Raw genomic sequence first — 12,397 nt, 5'->3', positions numbered from 1 at the left:
AACCTCTTGTTGTGTTTGTGCTGCTGCAACACCAAATTTAACTGGAGATCAAAAAAGGTTCATCTCGCCTCGTCTCGTCTTGTCTCATTTCGTCTCATCTCATGTAGCCTTTCCCTTAAACGCAACGGTTGCTATATGTCATTTTAAGGTCCAGTGTGTAGGGTTTAGGGGCATCTGTTGGCTGACATGGAATATAATATTCACAACTATCTTTTCTTTAGTGTATAATCACCTGAAACTAAGAATTGTTGCGTTTTTGTTACCTAGAGTGAGCTATTTATATCTACATACGGAGCAGATCCTACTTCCTCTGAATCTGCCGTGTTGTTTCCACCGGATAAACCAAACACTGGCACTAGATAGGACGATTCACGTTTTGGATCTACCTCCGTAGTTCTCCCACATGCTGAGAAGTTTCAGTTGGTTGCAATCTGCAACTTCACCACTAGATGCCACTAAATACTACACACTAGACCTTTAACACTTTTGTAGATTTTACTTTGTTGATTAGTTGCTGCATGAAGTTTTCCATGTGCATGTGACCTTCCTTACCTGTAGGCTACTACAGTATACATGATTAGTGGGAACCATATGGATCACATTATTACATAAGCAATTTTGACCTCCTATTTATAGATTTTATTTTGGCCACAACAGCTCAACAATACTTGAAGACTCACCAGAGGATAATGTTGCAGTTCCCCAAAACAGATTGTATTTTTCATTCATTTTAAATCTTTGGATCCACCTTATGGGACTTCTTTTTTGGAAAAACTTCCTGATGGCAGACTCCCCCATGTTGTTCCACAGTAGTCCAGAACAGACAAACCAAACACTGGCTCTAGAAGGAGCCATTTGTGTTTTTACGTCAGCCGCCAAAGTTCTCCTACACACTTGGGAGAAGTTTCAGTTCTACAGCCTCACCACTAGATGCCACTAAATCCTACACACTGGACCTTTAAAATTTTTCTGCCACCTAGAAAATGAATCAAATATGATTCTATGATAATTTAACAGTTACTCAGAGGCCTAGGTATATTGTCTTGTAGGTTAGCTGAATAATTTCAATTGTTTGGTGCAGTTAGCATATGCATGGTTTTGTTTTATGCTAATAAGCTAACTTGTCAACTCTGTCTCATTCCGAAGCTGTCAAATACTGGCGCTTGGTCAGAAACTTCCGGCATCAGACACTGAGGAAAAAGCCGTTATTTCACATCGGCATGATAGGCATCCAGTTGCTGTTATTGTTTAACGGCACCCAGCGGTGTCAGGGGGATATGCAGCAGGACAACAATGAAAGTTAAGGTGACAGAAGTCCAAGTAGGGTGGGTAGGAGGAGCGGTGGATGGGCCCAACAACCACTGATTTTCACCCGGGAGGCCGTTGCTCACTTGGCGTAAGATTGTAGACAAACCCTGTTCTTTTTTCCTAAACCCAACCATGTGCTTTTGTTGCCTAAACCCAACCATGTGCGTGTTGGCTAAACATAACCACAGGCTTTTGTTGTTGAAGGAAATACACGTCAATTCCGATGTTGTACCGATGTAGTGTGTTTGTTATGAAAGAGATTATATGCAAACTGTACATTTCCTGTGAAAATGGAAGTGTATTTTGAAAAAAGACAATGTATGTAACAGGCAGACGTTAACACGGCGTCTCAAGTGTTAACAGCCAACACACCCAGGGTAAGCCACTTTTAAGTAACGCTAGTCTTCTGTACATGGTTATCCGTGTTATAATTCAGCTTTAAGATGAAAGCTGCATCTCGAGTGGTTGTGCTTTCATGCTAACAAGCTAACCTGTTTAGTTTTCTCTTTAGCACAGAGGTTGGCATGTGTTCTTTTTTTTCCTCTGCCACCTTAAAAATAACCGACACTTGGTGATGCCTTAGTTCTCAAGTTTCCTATATAGTTTTCTGAGGTGTTATTCAGCTGTGTGATGCAGACACCATCTGAGTGGTTTGATTTTTTTTGCTAACGAGCTAACTTGTAGCCTTTCCCTCTGGTACAGAGGCTGCCAAGTGATTTTCTTTATTCAGCCACCTTGAAAACGGAAGAAATGCAGTTTTGTGCTAAATTAAAAGTTTCCAAGTAGCTTACATAGTTATCCGGGTTGTTTATAGCTGGTTTTCATGCCTATTTGAAGCTGTAGACAGATGGCCCATTAGAAGTTTGGAAGAAGGATGAAATGGAGCTACAGGGGCCAACTCACTGTGTGTCTCATGGTCCTATGAACTTCACTTTTGACTGATACAGGTTTGACTGTGACAGACAAAATGTTCATCTTGGAATCAGCTATTTTATACAGTCTTAAAAATGGAAATGACGTCTTCAAGGTATGACAGATAAAAAGCTGCCAATCTTTCAACTGTTCAGATGTCAACCATTTTGCTTCACCCTGACAAACAGACCAAATACAAAGACAAACAGAAACAGCACATAGCCAAACCCTTGAGTCAGTGGGCGCTGACCCACATTTAAGTGTGCGTGGGCCCATCGAAGCCCAGCAGGACTGAGGAGGAGCAAGTAGAGGAGGAGGGAGGAAGGTAAAGCAGCTTGAAGGTGAGAATTGTCACATCTGATACAGCCAGGAAGCTGTCAACTTATATGTCCTTTCACTTTGGGAGGAATTGCAGCGAGTGGTGACGCAGGCGCATATGTGTGCTTTAACACATTGACTTGCAAGCATACATGCATGCAGACATGCTCACACACACAGTGGTGACAGGTGAGAGGTGATAGAGAGTGACAGCTCAACCCTGGAGGTGATCAGAAGGCAAGATTGAGGGGAGCTGAAAAAGTGGAGCAGAGAAGGAGGAAACTTTGAGGAAACTTCTGTATTTTTTCACTCCGTATTTTCTCACATGGCAGGTACTTAGGGCTGGTGTGATTTGCTTCCTGCCTGGAGTGTCTTTTTTCCCTCTCTCCTAAAACCTGAGGAAGTCACAGTGAAACTAGCAACAACAGAGAGGTGGAGAAACAGCATAGCACCATAGACGTGTGAACTTGTGAATTTGTCAGTGCATGTGTCTATGCATGTATGTTCCAGCATGTATACTGCATATTAGTGAGCATGTAAGGTTATAAAGGTAGCAGACATAAACAAGATTTCAGATTTATGAATTGAGATATGTAAGAAAAAAAATCTGGAGAATTAATTTACTTATCATATATATTTGTGTTTTCGTTACCTCAGAATCAGCCATTTATAGCTACATACAGAGTGGGTCCTCTTCCTCAGAGTCGGCCATATTGCTTCTACAGTAGCCCAGAGTGGACAGACCAAACACTGGCTTTAGAGAGAGTAGTTTGTGTTTTCACGTCAACCACCATAGTTGTCTTACACGCTTGGCACACGGGAGAAGGTTCAGTTGGCTGCAATCTGCACCCTCACCACTAGATGCCACTCAATCCTATATACTTCTTTAACACTTTTCTAGAGTTTACTTTGGTGATTAATTGTGAAGTTTTGTGCGTGTTTGTTATGTTCATGTACCGCTAAACTTCAGTTAAAAGCCTAGTCCCAATTAAACACCCAGTCCCTTTTACTAGCCTGGTGTGGCTACACATTTCGACAAATAAAGGCCTGTCTCTATTAAACCAGGTTGTTGGCTACTAACTTGAGCTAATATTTGTTAACTGTTTAGATTGTGTACAAATATAAATGTTTAAACTTTTGTCAGTATGAAGATGGTTGGTTAGATTCTCCATGATTCAATCATTCAGTTCATTTTACTAAAACCATGAGCATCAAAGAATAATGCTCACAGATTTACCAGCATGATAAATAAGAGAGACAAATAAAAAAAGGTGACCCTCTACTTCTGAAGCGGTCATAAATTCGAATTATGTGTCCATTCCTTGATTACGCTGTAAGTTATTCATATTCCTTTAGTCCTTACGGGTCCTCAGAGCAAAATAATCAAAAGGGTCTTTCATAAAATGAATCCAAGTTGTGAATATTATATCAACAGGATGAAGTGGTGTTGTGTCGGTATGTTGGGTGCCACAATCCTAGGGTGCGGTAAAACAAATATCATAACCCTTTCTCTCCCTCTGATGTGCTGTCTGTCAGAGCTAGATAAAATGAGTGATTCATAATTGATATGTTATCTGAAGCCTCATTTTTATAGAAATAATTTTCATATTGGTTTGAATACACTATTAGACTGTATTTCCCATATTTACTGAGCAACAGTCTTGTGTGAAAGAAATTAAAGGCCTGTCTCATATAGACACCTGTCCTAAATATAGGCCTGTTGATTTCAGTGATATAAGCAAATTATATCCCAGGGTATTACTTTTTTTTTTTTTTTTTTACTTTACTTTATTTGGACAGGGACAGTGCACATTAATGAACATTGACCAAACATTAATTGAAGTTTTACGGTAACTTTTGTTAACTATAGGCTACTTGGCCACAACAATGCTCAAAGACTCTTTAGAGTAGGATAATGTTGCAATTTAGCCCCTAAAAACAGGATTTATACTGATTTGATATCTCTGCATCCACTTTATGGGACTACTTTTTTTTTTAAAAACTTCCTGACCATTTTATACAATCAGAAGATGAACTTGTAATTTGAAGATAAGCATCAAGTGCCAGTATGTATCTAAGTGAATGAAACTTCACATTGATAACAATGCTTTCTCTCTATCTTATTCTGAAAGAGAATCAATTAATTTGGGTATCACTTTGTGATAAGACATACTTTATTAAGCTTTATAAGTTGATTTGTAATCAGTGGCTTTATTATTGGCTAATGAATGATTAGTAAGCCATTAAAAATGAGAGTTTTAAGTTTGCCAGGTTGTGAAAAATTCCTCCCATCATCTTCTAGCGCAATTGGCTTTGTTGTCGTCTTTGTCTAGCTCTTTAATTTATCATGCAGGAATTGTTCAGACCATCCCGACAAAATCCATTTATAGGAAGTTATTAACATGAGCCCCTTTTATTGCAGCCCCCTGCAGATTGCAGTAATGGGACCAACTTCTATAACTGCAGATCTGATGTCTTTTTTGAAACAGAAAAACTCGCGACCCCTTATCAGCGACTTAATCGCTTTCTAACAAGTTGTCTGCAGTTATGAATGTAAGTCATTAGAAAGTGTCACGAGTTCCGCACTCTCTAATAAGCCATCAAGAGAGATTAAGAGCAGTCAAACAGACAATGTTTTACTGGATGAGGATGTACACCAGCAAAAGGGTTCTCCTACATCCAAAAGCTCTTCTTATTAATGCTTATTACTCATTTATAAGACATATATTAAACACTGATAAAGCATTAATTACAACTTTCAGAAACCTTTATAAACCATGTCTCATTACAAAACAGAACCAACATATTGTGTGAAGGTGTAGTATGTGTGAATGTTCTCTTTAACTGATGGTACGTGCAGTGCAATATATGATTCTATAGCTCAGTAAAATTGCACCAATATCCGCCAAAGCTGTCCCTAAAAATTGCATCAATTGCAAATGCAAATGTTCTTAAAATATAATCCATGACACCATATCCTGTTGTTGTTGTTGTAATGCGTGTGTCACAGAGAAAGAGAGAGGGGTGAAATGGAAAAGTGATCCCATTTGTTGCGTGCGGCTGCAGCCCATATGTTTGCTCACGCTGTATTGAGTATTGCCTATCTGTCTACCTTAAATCAGGGCAGCGCAGTCAAACCCTTTAAGTGACACTGTCCTTTGTTACGTAACATGATGGCTAAAAAGCCCAGTGCAGTGCAGACACAAACACACACACGAACACTGGAGACAAACTACATTCACAGCCAAACAAACATTTACTGTACATGGTGTGGGTGCTGGATGAAAATCTCCTATCTCTAGAAAAACATTATTTTTGGTTTTCAGTTTAAGGAGAATATTTTTGGATATTATATTGAGACTGTTTGAACGGATTTCATGACCATGAGAAGTTGTTGAATTTTATTAAATATTTGATTATATTCATCTATATATGTTCTATATTACATTGGAGATACAAGTTTTTCCCCCTCTTGATAGCATCTGGAGTGCCGTGGCTCACAAATGGCCAGACACATACATGAACACACACTCTCGCATGAATGCACTCACTCACCCACATTTGCACACACACACACACACACACACACACACACTCTCTCTCTCTGTTTGAACCATGTGACCTCTGCTCCCACCATGTTGGTCCTCGGCCTCTCACACTCGTGGAAGGTGGACATTGTATTGCAGTGCATCTCCCCTCCTGGCTATCCTGACCCCGTCACTGTGGTGATCTGAACCGTGCTCACGCAACCTAAATGCCTGCACTATCATTCTTGTTGTTAATTGAACTATAAATCACTGCGAGTGCATGTGTGTGTGTATATGCATGTGTGTGCGTACATCATGAAGGTCATCTGTGTTTGTTTACTCTCTGGGTGTAAAGCCAGCCTCACTCCGGTTGAGGCCTTTCATTAGACGTGACACGTATGACCTAAGGCAGCGCTCTCCGTTCCCTTTTGTTGGCTGAGGATAAGTGCAGCATGCAAAACACACTGAACCTGGTTTGGTCGGGTTCGTGTATCAGGAGGTGAGTGTGTGTGTGTGTGTGTGTGTGTGTGTGTGTGTGTGTATGTGAGAGAGGAGGGTAATCTGAGAGGAGGATCACTTTGGATTTCAACTTTCAAAGCTGATTCGAGAGAACTGGTGGGATTTCAGGATGTTAATCATCCTCTGCTCGCAGGATGTTGAGATGAAGAGAAAGACGGAAAGAAGGAAAGGAAAGAAAAAGAAGTAAAAAAAAAAAAGAGCAGGTGCATGGCAGAGCGTAGAAGTTGCCTTTTGTGCTCCCGACTCTGAAGTGGGTGGGTGTATGTACACATTTATGCATTTCACCTCATGAAGTGCCTGCAGTTACATGAGGTCTTAGTTGCACGTACACTTTAGGACCAGGGATTTATGTCAGCGGGCTAATAACTAAACGAGCATGCAGGCAGAGCAGTCCAGAAACGGTAAAGCTGTAATCTTGGTGAAATTTGTTTAATCGCAAGGAGGAGCGGTAATCTGTCGAGATGGGCTCACGGAGGGAGGGTGTTTATGCAGCCGGAGTGTTTCTATTTCAGTGAGGTGCTACCCTGCAGGAAATTTTAATCCTGGCTGTGTGTTATCCGCCGAATGAGTTCTGCGGCTAAGGTTAATGGGAGACGCGCAAGCAGGGCTGCTGGTCGATGGAGGTTCGGTGGCTGTCTGCGTGTCCACTTTCTCAATTAAAATGCAGAAAGAAACCGCTAAAGATTCAGTGAAAGCAGAGGAGAGATAGGTGTGACACTGACAGGAGAGGAGTGGAGAGGAGAAGAGAGGAGGAGGAGGGCTTGGGGGTGAAATGGAGGAAGAGATGGAGAAAAAAAAGGAGTGAGTGTTTGTAAGTGGTTGAAAGTGGCCCCTGCCTCAGCTCTTTGGACCCCAGAGGAGAGAGGAAGAGGGTGAAAATAAAGAGGACAGCAAGATAAGAAAAGCTGGAGAACGAGGGACGGAGGAGATGTGAAGGAAGGCCAGTTAGGTGGACTATCTTTGAAATACGTGACCAGTGTAATTTGTGACAAAGAAACTCAGGCTGAGAGAAACAAATGTGATGAAATTGAGATTCGTGGAAGAAAGCAAGATCAGAAACAAGAAGCCCGGAGAGATAAGAAGAATTAGCTCTAGATAGAGAAGAGAATGAGGAGAGGCAGCTAGCGAGGGTTAGATAGTTTGGGATGAAAGCGGGGGAAATTTGAGCCCATGCTGTGCACTGTTTTCTATAATGATTTCCTGAGGCGAAAAGATTGAACCCTGGACCACGTATTTAGCCTGAGTGCAGCAGGCATTTGTGTTTACACGTGTGTGTGCATGCTTGCATGGGTATTAGACGGAAATACCAAACTGGAAATGCTAAATGTCGTCATTACATAAGGTTGTGTGTTCATTACAGTGGGAAGTAATCTGTTTGAATGACAGTTTAGCCCATTAATTATTTATTTTTCAATCTAAAAGTGTAAGAAGTGACCTGTGCTCATTGGAAAATCTTGCAAATGTGAAGCAAAGTTCTTGCACGCAATCACAAAGACGTTCTTTAAAAGTGCCTTTTTTTTACTACTTAACACTTAACACTTACTGCAGCAAAAATTAGTCGATTTTTCTTTTTTTCAGTTTTTTTGTTTATTTCAAATATAAGTTATGCTTACAAGCAAAGCAAATGGTACACAGGGGGTGAAATACATACAAGCATATGAAAAAGAAAATGGAAAAAAAGGAGACAAGGTACAAAGAAAATAAAAACAAAGACAAATGCAAAATTAGAAACATATTAAAAAATGATGAGCAAAAGCAAAATAAGGGTGTGATAATGTAAGAATGTATAGACATATAAGACTCAGATGGTTACATGGCTCATAAAAGCTTTACACATTTAAAATACCATGTTAAGATCAACATGATTTTGCCAACTTTTTCTCAATTATTTAGTCCTCTATCTCTCTTTTACTCTGTGTTGTTCCGTCTTTCTGCTATTTGAACTTCACGTCAATGTTAAAGTCAACAAACATGCTAGTTACACCTCCAGGATAAAGCGTCTGCTCTAAACAGTGAGGTTGGGACGAGCTGGTGAAAGTTGTGTTGTTAGAAAAGGCCCAAAGATTGATTTGTCCACGTGCAAGCAAACACACACACATGCACACATGTTAGTAGGCCTACAGATACAAAGTTGGAAGTTGTAAATTCCCAGCCGGCAGGTTGTGTGTAAACATGTTGATGAAACCTGAAGCTGCATCTTGAAAATGTTCTACTCTGTAATCCAGTTTTTTTTGGTCTCTTTTCTGCTGGGATATGGTCAGAATTTCCAACTTTCCAACAAGACTGCAATGCATCACAAAACACATGCATGCAAATACACACACATGCATTCACAAACACATGTACACACACACACACACACACACACACCAACGTATCCTCATACAATGGTTCGTATGGTATCCTACAAAAATGCACATACAACAGTTGGTATAATATTTAATGAATTAACGCCCCATGAATGGTGTCATCATGTTACATACTTAATGTAAAGTTACGTAGGTTAGGTTTGAGGAAGGAACCATGGCTGCGTCATCACGTTACATACTTAATGTAAAGTTATGTACTTAATATGAAGTTACGGAAGTTAGGTTTAGGCAAGTAAAGTCAGGTCAGATAGGTTTAGGGAAGTAAAGTAACATAGGTTAGGTTCGGGGAAGGAATCACGGTTGGGCGTCATCACATTATGTACATAATACAAAGTTTAATACTTAATCTAAAGTTACATAGGTTATGTTTAGGAAAAGAATTATGGTTGGGCTTCGTCACATTATGTACTTAACATAAATTTACATAGTTAGGTTTAAGAACCGAAACATGGTGACGACATACCTTCAGATAACTCAAAGTTCATTAGATTTCACACAGGACACAAACACTAGTCTCCTGGGTGATGGTCCTGTGTTTGTTTGACCCTAACCAACCTCTTTACATGGACTTTTTGACTTTATCTACTTCTGCCTCTACTTCTGTCAGCGCATTGGTCACAGGATCGTAAATATTTATTATATATGAGTTCTGGTGCTTTACTTTTCGTAGGTATACACACTAACAGTGTATGAGAACAGCCTGAAAACACACACGCACACACTTCTTTGCTTAAATCTATTCTCTATGTAAAATGTCGTTGACACAGTCTACATACACACACAATTACACACCCTTCTCACCTGGAATTGAGGTCAGCGTGCCCCGCCCCTGCTCCTCCCCCTCCTCCTCCACTTCCTCCGCGGCTTTTCTCCAGACCCAGTTTGGTGAAGATGCCCACCAGCACCATGATGGCCACCACACCGCAGATGATGTAGACGATGAGGTGTGTGCGGTCCCGGTCCTGGTCATCCTGGCCCTCGGTGATGGTGGCCACGGGCTTGCCGGTGTTGGCCCAGATGGGCGTGTCGTAGTTGGAGCAGATGCTCTGGTCCAGCCGCTGCTGGCGGAACTGGCAGCAGAAGCGGTAAAAGCAGGTACCGCAGCAGTACAGAAAGACGCCGGCGTTGCAGTTGAACGGCGGGTCCCATTGGCCCATAACGTCGTAGTAACCCTGGCAACGTGTCCCACCGGAGGGAGGGACATCCTCATCGTCGGCGTCTCCGCCACTGGTGGGAGTGGACAGCCCTGTCTCTATAGGAGTGTTCTGAGTGGTCTCCACGTAGCTGGGAGTTGTCTGGTTGGCCAGCGTGGTGGGGGCGATGAAAGCATCACCTTCGGTTATCGTCACTGTGGTGACAGATGGGTCCTGGGTGAGGGCAGTTTGAGTTGTAAGGAAGGAGAGGAGGAAGAAGAGAAGGTGGCAGGAGGAAGGGTTGGTGGCCGCCATACTGCAGGGAGAGCCCTTCTGTCCAACGTCCCACCTGCAGGCTTTAGACAGGAAACAGAAGTTTGGAAACAGGTGTAAAGAAAGAAAAGAGACTTTCACATGCATTTATTTGACTATGTCAAACTCATTTGCACCATGCAGAAGTTAATTCATGATAATATGTCAAACATTCTTCAAGTAGCTGAGTTTTGGAGATGTGACGCTGTTCTGATGCCGCATATAAGAATGCACTAATACTCAAAAACAAACAGATTTGCAGCACGTTTCTGTAAAAACTCAGAGAAAATTGATTTTAGCCGGAGTGATTAATCTCATGATGTATCTATTGATCTCACAAGCTTATGGAATCAATAATAAAAAGAGGGTAGAGGACGCTTTAAACAGGTCAGTCAGAATAACTATTGGAGACAGCTACCGTACAATGAGACATAATAATAATAATAAAGCAACTTTTTAGGTTAAAAACAGGAACTCAAGAAGAATGGTGAAGCATATTATTTGCTTTTTAATAAGACAGTTGCTGGATTAGATACAAAACAATCATGGAAAAGTATGCATAAAAAAAGCACAACATGCTCTTACCTTCAAAATAACAAATTACAATCCCATTTTTTTTCTTTTGAAATAGTGCCATAAAACAAATGGCAACAAAACTCATTGAATAGAATTTAGTGCAGAATATCCCAGAAAGCGCTCTCACCTTTCTCTCTTCACAATCTGCGCACAGCCGACCGTCCTCTGCGATTCTTCCCCAAAGTTCAAGGGCTAAAAATTCCCTCTAGAAATATCCACAAACTTTACTCAGCAGCATTTTTTCCCCCGAGTGTCCCCGCAGATCTCTCTCTCTTCCTCATGTGTTCTCCATCATCAGCTGGGGGCTCGATCCAGGGTGTTCAACAAACACAAAACGGCACACTCCTCTTATCCTCCTTTTTACTCCTTTATCACCTCTTCTTCTTCTGTTCTTCTTTTTTAAGCACTGTTCAGTCTGTGCTGGCAGGCGCAAGTCCAGACTGGTCCAGAACTGTTAGGATCTTCTGCTGCCAAGACCCCTGTGTGCTGGGTTGTGTGTGTGCATGTCTGTGTGTGTGTGTGTGTGTGTGTGTGTGTGAGAGAGAGAGAGAAACTGAATGAGAGAGTGTATGTGTGGCTACACTGAGCGCTGCAACAGTTCAGGAACCAAATGAGATCTCCTCCTCTGTTTACCTCTCCTCAGTGCCAGATAGGCAGAGTGAGGGAGAGAATGTGTGTGCATGTGTGTGTGTGTGTAGGGGGGGGGGCTGTGGGGGTTTTATCCAGCTGCATCTCCCATCATCCCCAGAGGAAAAAAGCCTGGGAGGAGAGAGGAGGGAGGAGATCAGGGAAAAAAATAAAAAGAGGAGGGGAAAAGCCGAAATGTGGACTGTGACAGAGTGATTAGTGTCACTTTTTATCCCTTTTTTTTGTCTCTTTCTCTGTGTCCGTCCTTGTGTGTGTGTGTGTGTGTGTGTTACTGTACATCGAATGGGTTTGCGTGGCATACGGAGGACAGTCAACATCTGCTGCGGTCACTCCTGCTCATCATCTACTTAGTGCGCTCCCCATCCCCGTCTGTTTCCTGCATCCCCCTTTACCACACACACCCACCCACCCACACACACACACACACACGTAAGTACGAGCATCATCACACACACACACACACACACACACACACACACACACACACACACCCCTCTTCTCCCCCCAATCTTCCCCCCACCTCCCAATCCTTCATCTCCCACTTTGCCATCCTTTCTTCTCTCGTCTCTTAGCGTGTCTTTCCCGCCCTCCCCTCGCGCCTTGGGCATAGATAACACACTTGTTTGTAGATTTCTATGTCGAGTATGTGCACGTTTACGTGTGTGTGTGTGTTGCGAGTGTCTGTTTGCATCAGAAAGATTCAGGAGTCAGCAGGGTCCAACTCCAGCTTCGCCTCTTCTTTTGTTTAAATCCCAACCTGCGCAGGAGATGCCAA

General features: G+C 41.9%; 1 protein-coding gene across 1 annotated transcript in view; it reads right to left on the bottom strand.

Annotated features, from left to right (window-relative positions):
- Positions 1–11,632, bottom strand: part of shisa8b (shisa family member 8b) — a 52,026-nt gene extending 40,394 nt beyond the window's left edge. Inside the window, exons 1-2 of the mRNA XM_033610981.2 lie at positions 11,102–11,632; positions 9,755–10,442 (exon numbers count right to left, since the gene is read on the bottom strand). Of these exons, the coding sequence (XP_033466872.1) occupies positions 9,755–10,401 (647 nt within the window). The 5' untranslated portion in view covers positions 10,402–10,442; positions 11,102–11,632. The remainder of the gene's footprint in view (positions 1–9,754; positions 10,443–11,101) is intronic.
- Between the last annotated feature and the right edge of the window lie 765 nt (positions 11,633–12,397).

Source organism: Epinephelus lanceolatus, chromosome 21, assembly GCF_041903045.1.
Source record: "Epinephelus lanceolatus isolate andai-2023 chromosome 21, ASM4190304v1, whole genome shotgun sequence".
Lineage (NCBI taxonomy): Eukaryota > Metazoa > Chordata > Actinopteri > Perciformes > Serranidae > Epinephelus > Epinephelus lanceolatus.
The sequence above is the reverse complement of the archived record's forward strand: the minus strand, read 5'-3'. Positions and strand labels throughout refer to the sequence as shown.